This window comes from Ornithodoros turicata, chromosome 1 (genome assembly GCF_037126465.1).
Source record: "Ornithodoros turicata isolate Travis chromosome 1, ASM3712646v1, whole genome shotgun sequence".
In the NCBI taxonomy this organism is placed as follows: domain Eukaryota; kingdom Metazoa; phylum Arthropoda; class Arachnida; order Ixodida; family Argasidae; genus Ornithodoros; species Ornithodoros turicata.
Window position 1 is genome coordinate 48,877,199 of NC_088201.1, and position 25,248 is coordinate 48,902,446.

Sequence of the window (25,248 nt, forward strand, 5' to 3'; positions counted from 1 at the left end):
AATTTGGATATGTGGTAATTGCCACAAAAAGGCGTACGCCTTCCTCGCTCCTCGAATCAGAAGCGATAACCGTATCGTTCGCGGCAATGATTGGCGCACTACGTGCTATGCGGTGAAGTTCTGTTTAGCGTACACTCTTAAAAATGAACTTCACCGCATAGCACGCTCCTAGCCAACCATAATCTCGAATGATATCGTAATCTGCCCTGATTTGTTGAAAATGGGAGGTGTACGCCTTTTTTGTGACACTTATGCTGTTCATAATTGTCACAGAAAAGGCGTACGCCTCCCGTTTTCAACAAATCAGGGCAGATAACGATATCATTCGAGATGATTGTTGGCTAGGAGCGTGCTATGCGGTGAAGTTCATTTTTAAGAGTGTACGTTTCACAGAAAGGCGTACACCGTTAAAAGAGAGCTTCACCACATAGCACGCTCCTGGGCAACCATCATTCCAAGTGATATCAGCCTCTGATCTGATTTGCTCAAAACAGGGCCTATCTAGGACATACATAATATGTCCCAGATAGGCGCCCCCTCCCATTTTCAATAAATCAGGACACAGAATGATACCATTCTGAATGATGGATTACTAGGAGCATGCTGTGTGGTGAAGTTCTGTATTAACAGTGTACGGCCCGCTCTCTCTTCAAATCAGAAGCGATGACTGTATCATGCGGTGCAATGTGTGATGCGGAGTGTGTTATGCGGTGAGGCTCTGCTTTTAAAGTGTAGGCCGCAGCTTTATCGATTAAAGGGGTTGTGACGCAAAAGACTGTTGCTTGCGACGATGTGAACCTGCATTCCAAGTTTTACACCAAAGGGAGTCATAGACGCATACAAACTCAGCATTGCCTATACCGACACCGCCCCTCTGTCGTGACATGGTACACCTCCGCCAGTGAGGTGAGGTGGATGTGGGAGAGGTCACGTGCTTTGGAGAACACAATACAAATGACCCGGGCTCTCGCTCTGCTGATGTCAGAGGTCAATTATCTTTCCTCAGTACTATGCAGACATGTACGTAACGAGTTACAGGTAGTTGGATAACTAGTAACTGATTACTTTTTTGAGTAGTTTTGCGTGTAATCGATTCGTTTTGCGAGCAAGTAACTTTTCAAGTAATCTGATTACAATTTACAGTATTCGCTTACCCAATATCACGCTCCTAGCCGACGATCATCCCGAGTGACATCGTTCTTTCCCCTGATTTGCTGAAAACGGGGGGCGTACACAATTTTTGTGGCATTATGCAGTTCATAAGTGTCACAAAAATGGCGTACGCCCCAGTTTTCATCAAATCAAGGGCGATAACGTTGTCATTCGGAGCGATGGTTGGCTACACTCTAAAAACAGAACTCCACCGCATAGCACGCTCTGCGCCAACCATTGCCACGAATGATAAGGTTATCGCCTCTGATTTGAAGAGAGAGAGAGGGGAGGGGGCGTACGCCTTTTTCGTGGCAATTATCACGTATCCAAATTGAGACAAAAAGGCTAAGCCCCCCTCTCTCTTCGAATCAGAAGCGATAACCCTATCATTCGTGGCAATGGTTGGCGCAGAGCGTGCTATGCGGTCAAGTTCTGTTTTTAGAGTGCAGGAGCGCGCTATGCTCTGTTTTTAAGGTTTTTAGGGTGCAGTAATCAATTACCTTTCAACTAAAGACTCTTTCGTAAGCGAAACTGTCCCACAAGATCAATCATATAGCATTTCCTACTCGTGGTTCAAATATTCTAGATTTATTGTTGTGCAACCAAGTTGAAGTTCTTTCGCGTACCGCGGTCCTACCGGGTATTTCCGATCACAGCTGTGTGTTTTCCAATGTGTCCATTCCAAACAAGGTCGAAAATAGACAAAATGCAAGGAAAGTGTTTATATATAGTAGGGGTGACTTCACTGCGATAAACAGAGAACTTGAGGACCGCGTTGATGAGTTTAGGACACTAAGCGAATTAACTGACGTTGACACCCTGTGGCACAAATTCAAGACAATGCTGTTATCCTTAATACATGCTCATATTCCTTTTTCCCAAGTAAAGCAAAAAAGAAAGTGCGATAAGCCTTATTTTACGAAAATCATAAGGAAATTGATCAGGCAAAAAGCAAGAGCTTTTTCTAGTTATCTAAGGCACAAAACTGAGGCTAACTATGAAAAGATTAAGGACTTGTCCAAACGTCTATGTAAGTCTGTTAGAAAAGAAAAACGAATTTATTTTTCCAAGCTGAACATCAGTGTGAGAGGGAGTTCCAAGGAATTGTGGAAATATGTTAAGTCCGTTAATAGGACCAAAGTGGGTATTCCAGTTAAGAGTAATGGAAGTATTGCAACAAAGGATGCTGGACAAAGCTCGAATACTGAATGATTATTTTAAGTCAGTATTCAGCAATAGTACTGTTCCATCCAGCTACCCTGCATTGAATGCGTCGTTGGAATGTTCGATGCCTCCGATCAGACTATCTAAATCAGGTATTTTAAATCAGGTCTGCAATTTAAATGTTAAGAAAAGTCAAGGACCAGATGGTATTCCAGCTATTGTCATAAAGGCTTGTGGTTCCACTATAAGTGAATATCTTTTCGTACTTTTTGGCCGGTCAATAGTGACAGGAAGGGTACCATAGGAATGGAAGTTTGCTAATGCGGTTCCGATCTTCAAATCAGGTGATAAAACATGCGCTGAAAATTATAGACCGGTTTCTCTTCTGAGTATATGCGGCAAAATTTTGGAACATATAATTTACTCAAATGTTATGATGCACCTATCCCGAAACGAGTTTCTCTCCCCGTCCCAGCATGGTTTTCGTAAGAATCTTTCATGTACTACAAAGCTCGTCTGCTTCTATCACGATCTTACTTTAAATTTTGACAACCAGTTTCGAACAGATTGCGTTTTCTTGGACTTTAAAAAAGCGTTTGATACCGTTGACCATAGCCTCTTGTTATATAAGTTAAGTCTCCTGAACTTGGATCCTCTAGTACTGGACTGGTTGCAAGATTATATCAAAAATCGGACACAGTGTGTAGTACTAAATGGCACTCAATCACTACCAGCTACTGTCACATCAGGTGTCCCGCTGGGATCCGTATTGGGCCCACTTTTGTTTTTAATCTTTATAAACGACCTCGTTGATATAGTTGATTCAAATATTAAACTATTTGCAGATGACTGTGTTGTTTATAGGACAATTAAAACAACTAGTGATACCGACGAACTTCAAAAGGATCTGAGTAAAATTGAAAAGTGGTGTCAAGTTTGGGGTATGACCTTAAATGCTAAAAAATGTAAATGCGTTGCATTTTCGATTAACAAGTACACCTTAGATTACAAGTTAAATGGCGAAGCATTAGAAACGGTCGAAGAATATCGATACCTAGGGGTTGTACTTAGTAGAAACCTCAAGTGGGACAGGCACATAGATTATATTAGTAATAAGGCTAGTAGGACTCTCGGGTTCATGAAAAGAAATTTTAAGGGTGCCCCAAAGGACGTTAAAGAAACTGTCTACGAGTCGTACATTCGTCCCGTTCTGGAATATTGTAGTGTGGTTTGGGACCCAATGGAAATAGGTCTCAAGAAGAAACTTGAGAAGATCCAAAAACGAGCCGTTAGGTGGGTAACAATCAACTACTCGCCTTATGTTAGGGCCTCTAGTTTACAGTCCATGCTGGGTTGGACCACGTTAGAAACTCGTCGTAGGATAGCAAATCTCAGATTCTTTTATGATATTTATTATGGTACCATCGCTATTTCGCGTGATCTTTATCTGATGCCACCAAACTTCTTTTCCGATCGATTAGATCACGAATGTAAAATTGAACCATATCGTTTTCGCACCTCCGTGTTTCAAAACTCATTTTTTGTTCGCTCAATACCACATTGGAACAGCCTTCCACGTGACCTTGTCCTTTCAAACTCAGCGACTCTGTTTTCACAAAAACTGGTTTCTTTCTTTTCGGAGTAACGGCTCACACTTTGGTTAGATTTTGTACTTGCTTGTGTTGTTGATGTGTTATCACGCCATACGTTCTTTTGGCTCAATGCGTACTACGTGTTATTGTATTTTTGTTATTATTGCATGTCGTGTACTGCACTCTCCCCTACGTAATTCCACTGATGTGGAGCAGTAGGGTATGATCGATAAATAAAATAAATAAATTTCCCATCTGCTCTTCTATTCCACCACAACAGGTCTGTCTTCGTGGGAATTCATCGGGTGGCGAATTCAACTTCTCCCTTGTTTTCGTAATCACGCACACTCATTTCGCACGTGCATTTTCAGTGCCTAGTGACACTTTAATCTCTTCCTACCTCAACCTACTGTATGCAAAGTAGGCATGCTTAGGACATAGTAAATCACTTGGAAATTTCAACTCGGAATTCCAAGTTGGATTGGACCGCCGAGCTCTTCTATTGTTGAGGCCTTGGGTCAGCGCTTTGGCAGGAGATGCACGGATAGGTTGCGCAGAATACTGTCCTGCCTCTTCGACACTGCCATGTCGGCGAGTTATCTGTCCCTTCTTTGTTGTTCCAGCCTCAGAACATCAGTTTATCTCTCCTGGTTTATCGCCATGACCTCAGCTTTCAGAGATGTTCGTGGTGATGGACAGGCAATTTGTTGTTTAAATGCGTGATGGGTTTAACCTAAAGAAAAGGTCCTATCCTGTTCAAAGGCGACGAACACCAATCTCAGAAAGCTCGTCAAAGTATGTGCAATTTGACGATTGTTTTTCTAATCATATGACTTTTTATCCAAAGTCACGGTCAAAGTAACGAGTTACTTTTCAGTTGTTACTTGATTACATGTTAGCCGAGTAATTTTGAACGGTAAATAAATATTTGCCATAAGATTGATTGTGTTGGTAATCAATTACCTTTTTCGAGTTACGTGCACAACACGGGTACTACGCATGGGCCGCATCCGGTCAAGAGGTCCAATGAGTCAAGATATCCATCGAGTCAGGAGATCCAACCGGTCACGTGACAGGCGAGTCACGAGATCCAACCAGTCAAAGCGTCACACTGGTCAGGATTCCCGACAGAAAAAGTCTATCCCTTACAATGTTCATTGCAGAACGATTGCGCTGTGCGTAGTATTAAGTTAGGAAGTACTATGCCCGGTAACAGGGAAGACTTCTCTGTGTTTTCTCTCTTCTTACCACACACACGCACACACAAAAAAATGACTAAGCGAGAAAATCCTGAGGTTGTGCTGTAGGTTACCGCGGCGAGTCCCCCTTTTGCCTTTGGAGGTTATGTCCATTACCCCTAGTGCCGTAACGCCAGAACGGATGCTTGTTACCAAGAATATTGCGTGTGCGTTGCAGAGTTTATTGCGTCGAATAAAGCTTCCCTTTACAAGAATATTGAGCTCAACTTACAAAGAATCGTATTCCGCAGGGCTTAAAACTTATCCTTGTCGCGTTCTTTTCACTGGCCCCCACCGTTATCACGTTATTCTATTCTTTTACTGCCCGTGCGGGAAAATACTGTCTGAATGTGCAAAATCAACATTGACCTGTCACGTTCATTGACCTCAACCCCAAAATGCAGGGTATACTGCTGGACTCAGAGTTGTCTTTGTACTTTTGTGGTCCATTGGAGCAGCCGTCCCCACGTTATGCCAGAACTGAAGTTTGTTACCAATAATAATGGGCCCAGCAGCAAAGTGCTTTGTCTTTGTCCTTTTGTGGACGGCGGGAAAAATTAAGGGAAAACTTGATACAGAAAACACGCACACAAATAAATAAATAAATAATTAAATAAACAAACATATGTTCGGGCATATGAAGCTACCTTTCGTACCCTTAAGAAAGTCCATGATCAGACAGTTCTGCCATGTAGAACGTCCGTCCACAACAGCGACTTGGCTCTTCGACTATGAGCCTGCTGTGATACGAGAAGTAGAAATAATCTCCAACACGAAGCGCTGTCAAAAAAAAAAAAAAGAGAGAAAAGAAAAAGAAAAAATATGACAGCACTCCTATAAATCCTGTGTTACAAACAGATTGATCTTACAATGCCACAGTTTTTAACACAAGTGACATAAGAGAACTGTCGGCTTTTCTTTGACTGCGCTATGTGTCACACAGAGACACAAATGGGATGATGATGTGGTGGGTCAAAGTAAGTAACTAAATCAGTAAAAATGAGATGCTGATTTGCCACCTGCATTTGTATTCTATTTATACCGCACGTGAAACGAGCCACTCGTATTTCTATACGAGTAATTTCTGCTTAGCGATGTTAGTTATGTTAACGACGTAACACAAAGGGGTAAAAAGATCCAAGCCTGGCGAACCCTCAGACGAGTCAAGAGATCCAACCGGGTCAAGAGATCCAACGGGTCAAGTGATCCATTGGTGGATCTCTTGACCCGTTGGATCTCTTGACGTGAAATCCGCATGGGCGTACCGAGAGGGGGGCAAGGGGGGGAGGGGCCGTGCCCCCCCCAGGAACTCCAAGGTCGCTTGTGAAAATAGTGCGCTCTTTAGTCATAGGTCGTAATGATAATTCTCAGATGTCATGATAGGAACCCCTGAACACCCACACAGTGTGCAACGTCCGCCTCCAGTAAAAGGTGCGGTTGGGGAGTGGGGATTTGCACTCTTGCCCCCCCCCCCCTGAAAGCACTTTGCCCCCCACCCCTTGGAAAAAATCCTGGGAACGCCCATGGTACTACGGTGCGCCTTAAAATCTGTGCAAGCGATACAGTGTACTGCATCTATTAAAACGTCACAAGACCTTTATAGTGGCAATAAATGTCCGTTTTTATTCGGTGCACTGTCCTGAAATAAACGCCGAAATATTTGCATACGACCAGTTCAACTTGTCTCTCCTACGCAACGCAATAAAGCTAGCACTCTTCCACGCCTTTCGTGTCTGCAATTAGGGATTTTTGGCGTCTATTCTGAGAAAGACCACATCATACAGATTTTCTTTCCACTTTTATCGCATACTAGACTTCCATTCAATGTCGGAGCCTCCATGTGCACCTATGCCGAATATTGAAGAAGAAAAAATATATTATTTGCATACCATCCGATCTATATTTTAGCGAAGTGCAGATATTATTTTGCTGATCGGCCTCCCGTTAAAATATGCGATCGACATCCGTGACCCTGGGGGAGATTACCTGAGGTAATCGTCATAATCGGCAGGGGAAAATAAATGGAATTCCATTGTGTTTCACAAAAGTTATAATATACGGTGCAGCGAGAAAGAAAGGGAGTTTGCTGAAAAGGCATTTCTTTCCTTTTTTTTTTTTTTTTTTTCGGAAGGCGCGAAACTTTGTATGAGTTCAATGCGCTGATTTCAGCAATACACATTCCAATATTTCCAGGGTAAGTGTGGCTATCATTCTTCTCAGGTTCGTTGGAGCTCACTTCCGTATGTGTGTCGTCGACTTTTACTGCATTGCGTTTACCGACTCGTTGTCTTCTTACCTTTTTACTTTAAACGTTTTTACTTTACCCTAACCGGAACTGCCGCCATGTTAAGTCTCGTTCCAAATCTCGCCAAGTCGGCTACCGCCTAGTGCGCATCAATGCAATCTAGTTATACGCCTGACCATCTGACAGCCGGGATGGAGACGCGCGTTGACGGTACCAGCGTGCCCGCTGTTTCTGCTGGATTTAAATGTGAAGTTGCACATAGTGGTATGTTTTTTTAAAACTGCGTAGAGAGTTGCAACACATGTTTAGTTGTGAAGGTGACAGTTTATGCACGATGTCCTACAAACTTAGCACAGTCCTGCTGCGCTTGCGCCGTACGCATTTCTTGCGTGAGCAACGAGATGGCGCCACAGGCGCCTCGGCTAGGCAAGCCTGTTCCAATAGTGACAAGGAAAGGGGTCTACTCGGCTGCCTAGTCAGGCGGCTTCGCGGGCGCGAGGTATTGGAACGCAGCCTATATCTGCGACCTTCTTGTGTGTTTACGAGAGTTCGGCCATAAGTATACGGCTTGCTACTCGATCCATCCACTCTGTTCCCCTTATCACACATGTAATGGGGCATGCTACCGTAGCTCGGTGCCACGCCTGGCGCCTCTGGCCGACGTCTCTAGTTTTCTTTCACGACAGAAGAGTCTTGGAAGCACAGTGTGTGTGAAAGTTTTTCGGTGACCGAAGTCGAATAATAATTGTGGCGAATAATAATTCGCCACATTGTATTTATTCTTCAAGAATGCCACTATCTCAGCTACAAAGGGCTGTTTCGCCTTGATTGGAGCGCTTCCGCACCACGGTAACCACCGGATACTCCGCAAACTTACCCCATGACACGCTTTGGGGTCGGAGCAATGTGTCGGCGAGACATAAGAGTTGTCATCAAGTAAGAGGACTACCTATGGAGGTAGACCCCTTTAAGGAGGGAATAGCCCTATCATAACGGACAACAACAGGAGGTAGGCCTGGGTGTACGTCGAAATAAAGTGATTGAAATCCCCGCTGCAAAATAAACTACTGGAAGTAAACGTTATTTGACTATAAAATGCACATTCGCGGGCGGGAAACTACCAACAGCGAACTTAGACTAACCTGCACTGACTAACACAAAAATGCAATAATAAACTAACCAACGTGATGTTCCGTCGTGTCTGCCCCGCTAAGCCTAACAGCCGCTAAAATTTGGCTTTCGTTCGCTAAAACGACTCGGACAGACATCGAAAACCCGTGAATTTGGGTGGTTAAATAGTGATACCGTGTTTTTAAACACGGCATATACCATCTTACGAAGCAATCGAGCATTCTTCTTGATTTTCCTTGTTTCGAGGACGGGAATTTCCAGATCGGGGATTTCGCAACCGGGAAATCGAGGTCCACCCGTAAGCCGGCCGTTCCAACACACTTTGTGGTAGATGCAAGCTGTGTGAAATGGTGAGACATCGCAATTTCACGATGATAGCAACACCTCTGGATGCTTGTACAGAAGCATAGCGGCGCTAACCAGACAACGTTGGAATGCAGGCCGCGGGAGCTGATAAGGATGGGCAATAAAACAGGATTTTCTTCACGTATCCTGTATTCTGCTCCAGACGGAAGTTGGCCTTGGGATAGCTCTGCCGCTCCTTGTCGTCCAATGGTAAATGGTATCGTAGAGCGGCATCATAGACCCCTCTTAGCAGCTCTCACGGAGTACGAAGATCAAAACCCATGGTCTCACCCTTGTTTTTCCTCAGCATAAGGAACCCTTACTGGGACAATCTTGAACACACTCCGGCGGTGCAGATACACAGCTCTCTTCTCTGGTTAGGGGAAATTAGAACTGTTGCGAACTACGAACCTATTGGCCTACAGTGTTATGTCCGCCGATTCCGACACATTAGGGCAAAGCTGCTGCCCATACTTCCTCGAAACCAACGCGGACGTCCAGTTATCATCGCCCCCGGTATGACAACTAGCACACCGGCGGCATCTCCTAGCCCCTAGTATACGAAAGCCCCTTTCAGGTACTTCACAGAGCCTTCGAAACCATTCCGACAGAACCTCCGGGACAATTAAATCAGGCACGGTTGCAACTGACCGGGTCAACGTACCACGCATACACTTTATCAACAAAAGTTGACGGCCACCAAATGTCAACTCAATTCGGCACGACCAAAGCCCCCGTCTAGCAAACTTTTTTGTCCTTGATAAATTACCTTGTAACACTTCGTTAGCAGGAAAGCCTGTGGCAGCAACTAATTTGCAACGTCGGACAAGAGATGTTGCGCGTACAAGAAGGTGAAAAACGCACTCATAAGGATGGCAACTAGGTGCCCCGGTTGGTTCGTTGTCGCACATGCAGCCTGGAGCCCGATCGTCAACTTGTCGTTATCCCATAGCGCAAGTTAAATGCATCACTTCGGTCCGTCATTCGCCACGAGCTCTCGCGGGAACCTATCAAAGCGGCTTTCGAGCGCGGACTTCGCCAGGATTCGAAAAAAAAAAAAAAATAGGTGAGCGTCATACCGAACACGGACCGCTCTCTTGATACCGAATACAACATTCGCATTCATTTTGTGCGAGTAATTAATTCGTAAATGATGACAATACCAAACCGAAACCAGAATGCCAAGCACGCAGCGGTTCGCCCGGAGGAAGATACTGTGACGTCACCCAGCATTGTCGTTTGCTACGAAGCTTGCATTCTTCCATGCCGGATGACGTCAGCAGTGTTGCTTTCAGCGCCCTCTTGCTTCACAGAGGCGAAGCGCTCACTTCGTAATAATTCGTTCGAATAAAATCTGCGCACTTTGGGAACGCGATGTATGTATGTGTGTGTGTGTGTGTGTGTGTGTGTGTGTGTGTGTGTGTGTGTGTGTGTGTGTGTGTGTGTGTGTGTGTATGTATGTATGTGTAGAGGACGGTGGTCTTCCTCTACATGAGCCCCGACCGGCGATGATGGTATGCCACGGAGAGGCGATGACGGTGGCCTATCTCCATGGCCGCGCCGGCGGAACTGAGGCAGGTGCTCCAGGCGCGTGGCCATCTTCGTCGCTGTCCACCGGCCGCTACATATGTATGTATGTATGTATGTATGTATGTATGTATGTATGCATGTATGCATGTATGCATGTAAGATCGGGGCCCTGGTACCTTGCGCGACAAATGTTCATTGTAAATAAACCGCGGACCCTTTCACGACACCCCATTCCACGAGCATGCAACAAGTGGACCGTGTTCGCCACGAATCTGGGATTTTCAACTGTCACATACGTTGAACTCCACTATGGGAGGGGACGCCATGATTCCACGGAACATCACTTCTTCCTCTATGCCCCATCCTCGGGGCTATAGATTTCCATGCTGTGTTTGTGGAATCGACTTATTCTGTATGCCGAGGCTTATCCGCACCGTTGGTGATGGATGTGTTAATGGCTTGAAACTTTGTCTACGAAGCAGGGGACAGGCTGGTGCTCCTGTGGGTTCCAGACCATTGCGGTGTCGAAGGGAATAGAACAGGCCGACAGCGCCGCAGAAGCAGCTCTCTCGTCTCGGAGACGGACGCGTACTGCGCTGCTGAGAGGAGATCGTCGTTCCGTACTGCGATGCCTCGTGACTCCCCTGGATTCCCGCCAATGAGCCGCTGACATTCTCCCCCCCAAGCTATGCTGAGCAGAGTTGACCCAGCACTCGCTTTCCGCATGCCTCGACCTCTCGTCAAGATGCCGCATTAGTTCATCGAATGCGCCTCGATGTGGCTTTTACAGCGCAGTGGAGTTACCACTTGAGACAAGTTGACTCTCCCCAATGCTATCACTGCGGTGCTGTAGAAGATCTAGAGCACATTCTTCTCCATTGCCCACACTACAAACCTTCCCGAACCGTTCTCTCCGGATCCCCTAACGTGCTGGACTCTCGCCCCCCCCCCCTCTCTCTCACAAAATTGTTTGGTCCCTGGCCACATCCAGCCCACCAACACTCTGCCCTCAAACCTCTCTTGACCTTTCTGGATGCCATAGGACTTCGATCCTTATTGTGAAGGGGCTCATTATTTAATTCCCCGCATCACCACCAGCTATGGGGTAGAGTATTGCCCCTGGCGATGAAACTCCCCATTCACCATCTCCCAATAAAGTTGTTGTTATTGTTTCTGTATGACGTCCTGAGGATGTCCTCAAAGCGTCATCGCGTCAGCATCCTCCATGCATCAGCCATAACTTCAGGACGTTTCTGCCAGACTGCCCAAGGGTAGTCAACAATCCCGGTCCTGCGGATGTGCAATCACGTGCATCTACAGGACTTGTGCTCGTATGGCACAAAGTCGCGTGGTCATATTGAGATAGCAATAGAAACGTACAGCGTATTGTTGAATCACGAAACGCTGCCAAACAAATTAGATTTCGTACTTCAACTTCAAAGCTCCCATACACTGTGAAAGTATACTCCCTATATTGCACTGATGGGTAATCAATCATCGATCGAAATTAAAATAGGGAAAAGTACTCGACATTCAAGTCCAGGACCTTTAGGATCCAGAGCGTCATAATTCATCAGGTCTTTACCAGCACATAGGATGTTTTAGAATGAGGTACCAAGCCACCAAGTTTTTAACTTTATTGGATGTTTGCAGCAAATAATTGCGCTGAGCCGGCAATAAGGCACCGAAGTGTGGCTGTGTACGCGTACCATAATTTATAAAATAATGTTACGATATTAATCAGAGCAGTTTCAAAGTGAAGAGAGGTATGTCGGCTCTTTTTTCTTACGTGTATACTACTTCAAGGGAGAGGAGCGCTGTTTCTTTTTATTTCCGTGTTAGCGCCGCGAAGCACCTGTGGCTGTGAGCGGCGTACAGACGTGGATAGATGGAGAGAGGACAGCAGGAAGGAGTGAGGGACAGGGGAGGTTAGTGTGCGTACTGTGCCGACATTCGTCTGGAAAGTCTTCGGAAAACCCAGGGAAAACCTCAGACAGCACAGCCGGTGACAGGATTCGAACCCGTGTCACCTCCCAGTCTCGGCGTGGATCATCTTAACCACTACGTCACGGGAGCTGGTGAGGAGCGGTGTGACTGGGTAAGACACAAAGCTGATCGTTTTGTACGTAGTCCATCACAACGCAATCTATCACATGTGTACTGTGCGTAAACGTTAAGGGACGAACAACAACTTTATTTTTAAGATTAGGAATGTGGAGTTTCATCGCCAGGGGCGATACTCTACCCCAAAAAAATTCAACAATGACTGTCAAAATCTATTGTACTCCTTACGCCTTCTCGCGTTACTCTCAAACCACCAGTCTCCGGGCGCTCCTTGACCTCGTTCCCAGCGACGAAGCAACAGGGGTGGACTACCAAAATCCCTCTTCCCATTGGAATGGATACTGATGGCCGCCGTCTTTAATGAGTATGACTGACGACAACATAATATTCCATATAACTGGTCATCCGGTATACATCGGAGCAGCGTATCAGCGTTTGAAAGATCAAGGAAAAAGAAGATTGCTTGCTTCCGCGTGCGATATGCACATTTGTTCGCGTGAGGAGTGCTGGCCGATGCGGTATCTTTTCTACACCGGTTCCTGAGCGGGAGAAAATGAACGGGCACGAAATGAACACGAAAATGAACGAAAACACGCACGGGAAAATGAAGGAACTGAGCAAATGGCAGTCCAGACGGCACAGTTCCTGCGACTACCACGGGGTGGCAGCACTAAATACACGTAGCCAATCTTGTACCCCACGTAGTCGACTAATGTAGAAAGGCTGTGTGTGGCCAAAAAGACCGTCAAAACTGTTTATTTTGATCGCAATGTCAGTTTTCTTATCTCGCCTTCCACATCGACTTTACTTGCAAAATTCAAAAAAGTTCCCGAATGATACGCAAAGTCAAAAGTGAGCAATATCCAATACCAATGAAGCGCCTGTGTCAATACTGACTACAGACAACTGTTTACAAATTCCTGACAATTCCAGTCATCAAAATAAAGTTGTCGCTCCTGACAGAAAATACGTGTCAGGCGTCACTGCTCGCATGAAAGTAATATTATTCAGTGTACGAAGAGATTTTAATAATAAGCACACCATGACACATGCACTGAAGAGATATCGCACGCTGCAGCGCTGAAACCATAGTGTTTAGTTTAGTTTGAATTTAATGACGTTGAGGAAAATACAAAAGCGAAGCAAGCCTGTCTAGCTGAAACCATACAGGGGCGAGGCACTTTGTGGGTCTTCATCGTCATCCGCAAAGCGCTCTTCTTGTCGTCCTCTTCTCCACAGTGTGTCACTGTTGAACATAGCAAAGAAAAAGACAACGGCGTGCTCGAAAAATCGCGCATCTCTGTTTTCTTTCTGTTTTGGCGGCATTCTTCAGTAGAACCTTGGAGGGGGTAGCCAAAAATAGCAGAATAGCGAACTTTGATACTGACGCGCCAACCGAAACCGAAAGTACCCAAAGTTGGCTACATTTGCCAAATGTGGCAACCCTGCCCGGAGGAAGTGCAGCTTTGTGACGTAATACTATTCACCTACTCCTTTACAAACAAGGCAAGTCAGTCATTGTGCTTGCTTTATGTGATAAGCTTGTGCGCATTCGCTTCATGGGAAATGCCTGCTATTTTTTTTTTTTTTTTTACGGATTTTGTTTTTCCTTAAGCTCGTTCGCGCAAACTTTAAGGTTTCTTTTTGTGTGTGTGTGTGTGTCCTTTAATATCCTGTATCAAGGGTGTGTTGTTGTCTGTACGTAGAACCGATATCTATTGTCCCGTCTACCTTTATGCTTGCAGTTGGCTATCACGTGCCTGCCTTGACACGTGTGGTTGTGCGCTGTGCAAGGGCATATATGATAGCACGCGGGAAATAAACACGATACTTGGTCCACCAGCTGGTCGCTTCCCAACGTAACGCTACAGATGAAGGCCTCTTTTGCACATGACGATGTGTTTTTCAGGTCACTGATGAGAGTACACCTCAGCAGTAAAGCTGCGTTCCAGACGTTCTGCGTTCCAGTCTCGCCGAAAGATATGTTCTTTACGACATATCTGCTTACAAGACCTCTGATCCCACACGTCATATCTCAGAGCCCCGCACATAAATGAAAGTGTGACCGCGAGAGATACGGTACATTGGAGCGCGATGAACAAACGTGTGTGCAACCTTTTCTCGAAGACTCCCTTCTCGGTTCTACGATGTTTATCGACTGCAAAGGGACAACGTGCCGACACCTCGAGGTTCAACCAACCGTTGTCAGGAAACGCGTGTCCCAGACCCGGTGGCATCGCGACGTTCATGAGACTGCCGTTTGTGGAGACACCTAAAGGTGAGCATTTCAACTACACACAGCCGACGGCCGCCCGCGAGTTTTTCGAAATGGACCGTCGGTTAACGTGCATGGGGAAAAGTACAAGTCATCAGCTGACTCAACGTACACTCCGAAACTACAGGGTGCATGAGGCTGACATGACTGCTACGGTGGTCCTGTTTCGGATCGCCCACTGCTAAACCCAGCACGAAACACTCATACTCAAACTCATACAATATCATGAAGACGGGACTAATTTGAACGGCGAGCACAACCCCCCCCCCCCGCCCCCATGTAACTCTTTCAATCACGTTAACAAACGAGCGAAAATGACGCAGGTTGCTGAAGCACAGATTTAAATGGGATGGGATGTTCCCAAACTTGTGTAGAGGTCACTGATCCTCGTTTCTGGTCATAGTTGTCTCGCGACATAAAGCCATGACTTATCGCTTTTATCATTAACTAATCCTCGTCTCATTGTAAGCAGGAAGTGCGCATCAGAACGGTATTCGGTTGTCATTTCGTAGGAAGGTGAGACAGCTGAAGTTAGGTAATCTTTCGTAAGGCGATCAACCTTTTTGGCGGTTGCTTTGCGTTTCCCTGTTTTATAGTGGAATGGCCTTGAAAGGAAACAAAAAAAGGAAAGAAACAGCAAAAGCACAAACATTTCACCCTAATGACCCTCGTGTGTGATGTTGCGATAAGGACGTACGCTTTTCTCGGTATGTACCTCCCCGATATTCGAGAGCATACGGAACTACCGACACACTCTGCGGATCAAAACGCTCCCACGCGAAGGGCAAACATCGACATCCACTTATTTTTTATTATGTATATTTTTTTAAGGGCTGGACGTATGCTTCTATGGAATCCCCTTCGACTGCGGCACCTCCAACAGACCGGGAGCGCGTTTCGGGCCCCGGCAGATCCGCTGCGAATCTGCGCTTCTTAGACCCTACAACATGGCTACAGGTGAGAAAAAGGAAAAATGATTCACTATCGCCCTTACGCTGTACCGGAAGCAAGATTGGTAATCCTGAAAAATGGAGTTTCCAAAAAGCGGCTTAAACTGCATCCGCCATGCATCACTCGCATGGCGTGCAGTTCGAAGAACATCGCGGCGTGAAAGAAGAAACATGTTTTCCGAGAACCTTCGGCTGAACGGACGCGTGCAACATTTTCTGAAACGTGTAAGATATGTCTTACTCTTCCTGTCGTGTACAGGATAATCGAAAACATAGATTTGGGTTTACGAATGTTGGTGAAACGGAAAAAGAAGTTGACTCTATATACGGTGCAGTACTGACTCTATACGGACTCTATATACGGTGCACTACCCGGTGCAGTAGTCGTCTAAAGAAGCGAGCGCAATTCATATCGTGGAGGAAAAAAATAGATGTGTCCATAATATCTTCGTGAATACAGATAGACGCAGAAAGCAAACAACTTAGGTGCATATCCACACTGCAGGGCTACTCTGAAATGCTTGCTACTAACCTTCTTCACGAGAAACACGTTGTCGAAAAAGAAAACATGCAATAAATCTTTATGGAAGAATAATATTTCGAAATATAATGATTAAATACGCTCGTTAAATTAACCACACACGCGTCTCATATGCGAGCAAGGAAAGACTGCACATCAAGTAGAACAGTAATATTGGCTGGGCCAACAAAACAAGAAAAAAAAAGAAGGAAAATGAGGATGAATTAATTTCGTCCGCACATCGCGTCTTTGCGCAAAGTACTCTTTTCTTATTGGTAGAGGTAACAAGGACATCTCGTTGCCAAGCGCTTCAGTCCGTACATGTTGCATCATAATCCTGCTTTTTGTTATGCCCGCCGACCAGCAAGCTGGAAGGCTTCATCCGATCCGCACGATCCGCATAGTCCCCGAAAGAGACAGACATAGAAGATGTGCTAGGATGCAACTCAGAAAACAGCGTTTATTTTATTTAGACCATGAAAAGAAGGCGCCTCAAGGATTCTATACGCGAAATGTCAATCCTGTTTGCGAACGCTGTGCATTTCTGTCAATTTTTGAAGATCTGCTGAGCCTCCACAAGTTTTGATGACGCAACCAGCGAGTGACGTAATCATAAGCCCACAAACTGCAATGATGTCATGTTCTGGAGAGGGCACTCATCTCCTAGCGACGAGGCCGGCGTTAGGTGATGGTCACGTGAGGCTGGTCGAAAGGGAACATGGGAGGGATGTCTTCTCCCTCCTTTGTGTTTTCTCCATGGTCGGAGCGGTTGGATGGTATGTCACGTGGGGCTCCGCTACCGGAGTGGAAATACTGAGCCCCCCCGGAAGACTCGAAGTGCAACAACGTTGCCAGATGAGAGCCGGGCGCTCCCTGGGAGCATAACGTGACGTCACAGTTCCCAAAAATAAAAATTAAATTTCTCTAGCTTTTGCATCACGTAGAGCCAAAATATTTTGCAGGAATGTAAAGTGAAACAAGAAGATTTCAGTAACATAACTTCGATAAGTTCGAGAGGGGTTCTACGGGAATTTTACATAGGGGAGATGATATACCCTCGTTTTGCATACCAAAGGTACGATTGGGGGGAGAGGGTGGTGAACTGGTACATATTGGAGAAATACGCGATCTTATCTGACGACTGCTTACTTTGATGTTGCTAGAAAGTTCGTTTATTTCCCGTGCGTGCAAAACATTATAAACATTTTAAATGCGGAAGCACATTTTTCAGTGATTTACTGAGGCTCCGGAATGGAACCCGGCGGAGGACGCCAGCAATTTAATGTTGATGCGCAGTGACAACAAAATCGTGGCTGGTTTGGTATCTTCGCACCATTTACCGGCATCCGATCGGCTACCCATCCGGAGGATGCGTGTACTATTGCACCATTTGAGAACATAGGCAGTTTTAGAATAAGGTATATACCCGAGTGCTTTGTGGACCCAAGGACAAAAGGAGTCGATCGTCAATGCGTATTGCGCGAGACACTTTTTCTGTCCTGGGCATGCGCAGTGACGGTCGCTTATTTCTTTTGGGCCTCCAATGCGCTTGGGTACCCTGCTCTAAATCTGCCAAAAAATGTGTGGCACGTTGGGATCCACCAGCAACTGCAACCGTGCCATCCAGGTGCGGCTCCTTTCGAATCTCTGCAGATTGCTGACGTTGGTGACGTTCCTGTGACCATGTATGATACGGCCAAGGCCATGGTAGACATCGAGAACTTCGTCCGCAATGTGCTCTCTCATGGATGTCTTCCTGTGGGAATCGGCGGAGACCACACTGTCACCTATCCCGTCCTCAAAGCGATTAAGGCGAGTGTTTTGACAGCAATATAGTCCAGTAGCGCCGCGGTATTCTACTCCTGTGTTGCACTCACACCAAGCCAAACATAAGGCTGTTTGAGTGATATTGCAAAGGGCAGGACTACTGTCAGTACACGTCAATGTATTCCATATATCCGCCCACGAGCTCATCGTTCGGGAATGTGTCGACGCCACCACATCAACGTATACTCTGGATTAACCTGTATGTAGATGGCGTACTGATCTTTCACCGTCTACTCCAATTACCCTACATCCTTTCTCTTCTTGGGCGCAGGAGAAGCACGGGCCTGTAGGTTTGCTGCACTTGGACGCGCATGCAGACGTCAATCCGTCAATGATGAACTGCAGTGTAGCTCATGGAACGCCCTTCTACCGCGCAGTGGAGGAAAATCTCGTGGATCCTAAAAGGGTAGTTCAAATCGGGCTCCGAGGGACTATCTACGGCCCCAATGAAGAATGCTGGAGTGTGGAACAGGTCTGCGGAAAGCTGTCAAAGTATTCCCCGTTGTAGTTTTCACATACTGATGCGTTCCAGTAGGCAGTACGGCGTACGCAACATTCGAACATGTAGGTGCAAGAGAAGGAGAGTTAACAGTAGCTTATGTGCAGAACATTAATTCGCTGAAGAAAAAAAATCATGCATAGTAGTCCATCCTTAAACACCGAGCGCCTTAGGATTCATTTCAGAGAGAGACACACAAACCTTATACAGGGTGTCCCAGAAAACGTGTCATTGAATTATACTTAAAAAACTACTCCACCTGGAATCATGCGGTCAACGGCATTTGTTCTTACTGGGTTTTTGCCACTTCCTGATTGAATGTCGTGTAACGTAAGTTTAATTATGTAAAACTTGCCAAGTAAATGTCACTTTTTTACCACACCAATGTGAAGAGCGTGTCTAATTTACTCAAATTAATGATAATTGACAGGGATATTCAGGAGTTATCCCATCGTAAAAAATAGACGAACACCATGCTCTACGGAACTCCCACGGGATAGCGCACGATGAATTTTTCAGCGCAATCTTTGTCAGTCCGACGAAAGGAGGTTGGAAACCCAGCCCACCACGGCATCACAGAAAGAGATAACACAGGCATGGCTTATCGCGTCCGACTTTTGCTGGGATAATGCTTTCCCTCTCCCAATTTTAGGGACTGTTACTTTTTCTACTATCACCCTGTGGAGTATCGCTGGAGGGGCTGGCTTTGGAACTTCCTTTCGTCGGACTGAGAGCGATTGCGCTCAAAAAGTCATCGCGCGTTAGGGTACATTTATGCTGCAGCATCGCTGCTCGCTGCTCGCTGCAGCTTCAAGCACATCGCTGCTCGCATAACCGCTAGGGTGCGTTTACCCTGCAGATTGCTCAAGATGCTGCTCGCTTTCGCTATATCAGTCGCCTAGCAGCGTTCACTGTGGAAGGATGGAAACGAGGAAAAGTGGGAAGGAGGAAACCGACTTCATCACAACCAATCGCAGGTCGGATTTCAAGACGCCAGTCATCAATGATACCAGGAAGACAAACATGTTTACATTCCTAGGTGCAGCGAGCAGAGCGGCAAGCAGCGGCGAGGATAAGCGAGCAGCCAGGCTGCAGGGTAAATGCACCAACAGAAAGCTCTGTGTTTGACCTGTCATCGCCAGAAGTCAGGTAGTCCCCGGGCATGTTCAAACATGTTTGGCAGCATTGTTGTGGCGATGATCATGGCGTGCATCTTTGGCAAGCAGCGATGCTGCAGCATGAACGCGCCCACAGAGATATACATGTGTTTGTTTCGTCATCGCCAAACAGCGATGTGCCATGTGCCAGCAGCGATGCTGCAGCATAAATGTACCCTTATGGTCCGGTGCTCCGAAAAGCACGAAGTTCCCCAAGCAGCACAATGTACTGAAACTCGAGTGCAATAGGGGTGGACGGGTAGGTGGAAGACCTTGAACAGACTTGTGAAACTAACAAACATTAATAAGACACATACCGTCCACCCCTACTGCACTCGACTTTCAGTACATTGTGCTGCTAGGGTTGGTTATTTTTTCCGATGGGATAGCTCGTGAATATCGCTGTCAATTATCATGGATTTGAGTGAATTCGGCACGCTCTTTATATTGGTGGGGTAAAAAAGTGATCTTTACTTGGCAAATTTCCGAGTTCAGTTCGCAAATATGTACATAATTAAACTTAGATACATGACATTCACAACAGGAGGCGGCAAAAACGTAATAAGAACAAATGCCGTTAACCGCATGATTTTAGGTGGCGTAGTTTTTTTATTGACACGTTTTCTGGGACACCCTGTATAATTCCTTATAAAATACTGAACAGAAGTTCGTAGACGGCAGTCACGTCGGATTAAGCATTCGTTGATACGATAAGACTTTTCTATTGTGAATCAGTGTCTTCTTAGCGCGCTTGTCGAACTCAAAGACTCTCAACCGAACCGTTTTGTCGACGGCAAATTTAACGCAGTAAACGCTCACAATTGGAGGAAACTTGCATTTTTGCGAGGTCGAGTGTGACTCTCTTTTACTCTGCATTGTTTTAATTGAATGCATTTTAATCAATTCCAAGCTTATACTCGATGCAGGGTTTCACCATCATTCAAGCTCGGGAGTGTTGGCACAAATCTCTGTTGCCTGTCATGGAAAGCAAAGTGCTCCCTGTGCTGAAAAAGGGCCCAGTTTATCTGACCTTGGATATCGATTCCCTTGATCCTGCCTATGCTCCTGGGACAGGTAAGCAACAGTTCATTCACTTGTCATTTGAAAAGAACTGTTGAATATAATGTAAATAGAAGTTAGCGCCTTGCCATCACCTGGATGGGTAAGAAATTTCGCCTAGACTTATGGCCCCCGACAACGTCGTCGGTGATTGGTGCGCACTTTGCTGGCGAACAGCGATAACAGACCCTTGTGACAGTTTAGTTCGCTGGCCCCTGCAAGTCCAGGAACACGAAATTTATATTCCATAAAAATCTGCCAAGGGGCATACTGATTTTGAATCACTACCCCGATGTCCGGTTCCGGATGCAATGTCCAACGCCCACCTGGTTCAACCAGTCTCTCATTCCTGACCCCCTTCTACACTGACTCCCATACTCCCGGGTGTGTCGGTGACTCCTACATCGTCCATTTTCTGAAGAACACTGCGGCTATGTCAAACAGATAGCTCATCGAGAATTTGCGTGAACTACGAGGCAGAGTCAAAAAGTAATTTATTTTTATGTGCATAATATTCGAGACATCATAATAAGCACTTTATCACTTTTCAACATAATCGCCCCCGCGTTCGATACATGTACGCAAACGCTTCACCAATGCATGGATGCTGCGGGAAAAGAATATTGTGACGTACTCCGAAGCCAGGCATGCACCGCCGTTTCCAAGTCATCGTATGTGTCGAACTTCATTCCGCCGAGAACCTCTTTGAAGGGTCCGAACAGATGAAAATCGCTCGGTGCGAGGTCCGGTGGGTATGGCGGATGCGGAATCCACTCGAAACGCAGACCTGTGATTTTCTCCGCTGTCGTACGTGCCGTGTTGGGGGCGCGCGCATTGTCGTCCTGCAGAAGCAACACACCACAGTTGAGCAAACCACGCCGCTTTGACGTGATTGCAGGCTTGAAGTGGTTCTCAAGGAGGTCACAGCATGATACATTGCTCACAGTGCCCCCATGGAAAACAGCAACCAATGAAACGCGCCCAAGTTTGATTGATAGGTCGAGCCTCTTTTCTACGCTCCTCCTAATGGCCAGACTCCCTTTAATACACGGCATTGGTGCGCGCCTAAAGTCGCTGGATTGGAGCCCATCGCTCTGGCTGACTCACACTTCGACGACGCCGGACGGAATCTCTGGAATCGAACAGCTCATACACGAACATCGGCGTGTCACTGTCGATGAAGTGGATTGAACACTAGTCACGGCTCAGCGCACCATATCATTCATGAAAGTCTGCAGTACCACAAATGATCTGCCAGATAGGTACCAAAACAACGTACCCCCCGACCTCAAGGAGCGGCACTCATGGTCAGTTTCTTCGCGGCGCTAACACCATATAAAATAAACACTTAGGTCCCACGTTTTGGAGTCCCGGCATGACGACATTACTGCTGCACACCTCTGTTTTTTTTTTGTGTGTGTGTTTTTTTTATATAAAACTCTTTTGTTGTGGCTCATCTGTCAGACAGCTCAAACCATTGCGAAGATATAGTAAATGTCACGTTGAAGAACATAGTAGATGGAGGCAAGGAAGCTGGTGTGAACTTGAAGATCAAGACACATCCATGAGTCTGAGCTGAACGGGGAGATGAACTTCGTGCGTGTTCCGTTCATCTCTCCTCAGACTCAGCGATGATATGTCACCATCTTCAAATGTCACGTGCTTTTGCACGATATCTTCTATGGCTCGCTGTTTCGCTCCTCGGCGAACACCAGTGATTAACCATTACAAAGCTTAAACACAAATTATAGAACGCGTAAAATGCTCTTGAACAATGGCTCGCTTTTTATTGTCGAAATATTTTTTATGTTGAAGTGCAAATAAAGTTTCCCATTCTGTCTGAACGAGCTGTTCGTTGTTGTTGCTACTAGTTCCGAGACTCCCCACCAAGCGGCTAAATTGTAATTAAACGTAGAAACTTGTTGGAGGCACCACTGTAGAGGTCATGATGACATGGAGGACAACCACCCGCAATGCGAAGTGTCTGGACGTGCTAGAGGATGTAGAACATGTTGGTCGGAACAGATCTTGGTAAAACGCACTGAAGACAAAGACTGAGACGCTGTCGATGTCAGTCCTTGTCTTCAGTGCGTTCTACCAGGGTCAGTATCTGGACATGACTCACACCGAACCTTACTGAACCTTGTACGCGCACTATCGCCTGTCGACAGCCTGTTACGTCATGGGGCCACCAGCGTATCATCTGAAGCAAAAATTATTGTTGCTTTCACGAAGGTACGCCCGAAATCGGAGGCTTGTCTACAATCCAGGTGCTTGAAATCATAAGAAGCTGTAAAGGATTAAACCTTGTGGGAGCAGATTTAGTTGAGGTAAGTCCTGATTTTGATGTTATTAGGGGGGTTCACACCGTTATCAAGCAGTCTCCTGGCGAGACGTCGCCAGTGATATCATGGCTCAGGTTCAAGGATGTCAAACTCATCAGTTAAGGTTAAAACTTGGGACCGAGAGAACGTACTAAGCTTTATAGTTTGTATGGATACACTACGCAAGGTGGAAAAATCGTTTTTTTTTTTTTTTTTTTTTTTTTTTTTTGCCAGCGGAATTAAGCGGTTTAGAGGGATGCACAGTTAAATTTGCTGAGTCTTGAACGCACCAAGGTAAGTTTGACAGGAAGGGGAGGTCCTGTTAGATATTATATACATGGGTGTACGTATTGAAGTGATCACGGAGCATATTGGAGAGGCTTCAAAAGCCAGCCATGAGCGATGCAGCGTTACCGTGGAGGCCCGGCCCAACCTCTTTGCATTACATGATCAGGTCAGTGTGATGGAGCATCAACGTAGCAGCCAGCCGCAAGGTCTCATTTCCCACTGAAAATTTGTCTGCTGTAGACACGGCGCGGCTCTACTTACGGCGTACTCTATACGTGACGTCTTCCGCGTGCAGGCCAAAGACTTCTCTCGCGCGCTATAAGTCAGCTACGATCAGCGTTCTTGTGCGCGCATGTTGTTGGTTGCACCATCCGCCGCAGCCGAAAAATATAAATAAATAAATAAAACGTTATGGAGAAACCTTTCACGGCTCCTGTACAGCATGACAGGGTTTTAACAGGTACTGAGTTTTGGTTTAGTCACTTAGATCTTCAGCTCTTAATTGGTTTGAAAGGCAGCCATAAAGTAACTATATAACTCTCTTCGAAATCTCTACGTTAATTAGTTATAGTTTGTGTGCAGTATAACTATACGCGTAACTTAGTTATATTTTTCCTAGTGTAGTAGCTGCAACACTTAACTTAGTCGCGTTCTTCAAGTAACTTTACCACGAGTGCTAATGAGTTGTCGCTGGGAACGAAGATAACGCGTGTCTCGAGGCCGTCGGTTCCAGAGCAACGCTACAAGCTCCCACGTGTTGATGCACTCATGTTCGCCCATCGCCGCTCTATCTCACAGTTGTCCCACGTCTATTCCGTTCTCGTTTACTTGTTATTAGTTACTGAAATGGCGTCTCAACCACCTAAAACGGAAGAGCATAACGACCTATCGTGTTTTTGGTGGTACACCCTCTCAGGTCTAACCTTAGTGCTCGATTTGCAGGTATCACCACCATATGACCAGTGCGGAAACACTGCCCTTACAGCAGCCAACCTTCTTTTCGAAATCCTGTGTGTTCTTCCGGGAGTGAAGCAGTTGAAGACGTAGATACTATGGAATGTCTACTACCGTGTTCCTCTGTATAGCAAACACAGATCATATAGATAAACCAATGCCAAGTCCTTCATGTCAGTGACATTTGTTCGATCTGGTAGGGCACAGCTCAAGTTTCCCAATGAACATCGCACGTGTGACATTGCACATAAGAGCTTCGCATTGTTTCGTCTTGCGCGAGCCAGCAGGCTTGGCCTCCCGGGCAGAAGGTCAAGTTTCAGGTTGTAAGTATCAACACGAGAAGTATTGCTGTGGACTCGCTTTGGCAATCACAATCTTGTTCGTCTATCTGTCAGGCTCAGCCTTGCGGTTTCATCCACGATATCTGCGATATTTAAGCCTCTCTGTTTTAGGCCTTTGTAGCGTGGAAATTCTGCAGAAGCATGTATCTTAGATGACTGACGTTGAAGGGCATTTATCTCTCACGATGAAAAACAGTGCAGCAAACATTATTGAATCTGCCTCGTAATATGTGGATTAGTATAGGGCAGTGATTTGTCCACAGAAAATACGAAGGGATATTATTCGCTCTAAGGAATAAAGGAGTACGTAATTACAGCTTTTAGTCCCCCAGATTGCAATTATTTCCCATTTTAGTCCCCCGGCCCCGAATTTACCTCCCCAGCGCTACAACTATAGTCCATGAACTTCGCATAAACTTTCACGTATCGGGTTCCGATGAAAGCGGCATTTCATCTACAGATTTTCCCACTCATTTTAATCCAATTGCAAAATTTTTCATCTGTATGCCATATGAAACAGTCCAGAAGCCAAAATTTTTGTCCAGGTGCCACACATTAATGCAAGCGCAAAAAAAAAAAAAAAATCCAGGCAC

The 25,248-nt window shown here is 45.9% G+C and overlaps 1 protein-coding gene across 1 annotated transcript in view; it reads left to right on the forward strand.

Annotated features, from left to right (window-relative positions):
• Window positions 1-24,486, forward strand: part of LOC135378206 (guanidinobutyrase-like) — a 39,449-nt gene extending 14,963 nt beyond the window's left edge. The window contains exons 2-8 of the mRNA XM_064611152.1: window positions 14,371-14,739; window positions 15,568-15,693; window positions 17,834-18,018; window positions 18,305-18,505; window positions 20,616-20,763; window positions 22,984-23,078; window positions 24,303-24,486. Coding sequence (XP_064467222.1) covers window positions 14,556-14,739; window positions 15,568-15,693; window positions 17,834-18,018; window positions 18,305-18,505; window positions 20,616-20,763; window positions 22,984-23,078; window positions 24,303-24,407 — 1,044 coding nt within the window. The 5' untranslated portion in view covers window positions 14,371-14,555 and the 3' untranslated portion in view covers window positions 24,408-24,486. The remainder of the gene's footprint in view (window positions 1-14,370; window positions 14,740-15,567; window positions 15,694-17,833; window positions 18,019-18,304; window positions 18,506-20,615; window positions 20,764-22,983; window positions 23,079-24,302) is intronic.
• Window positions 24,487-25,248: the final 762 nt, after the last annotated feature.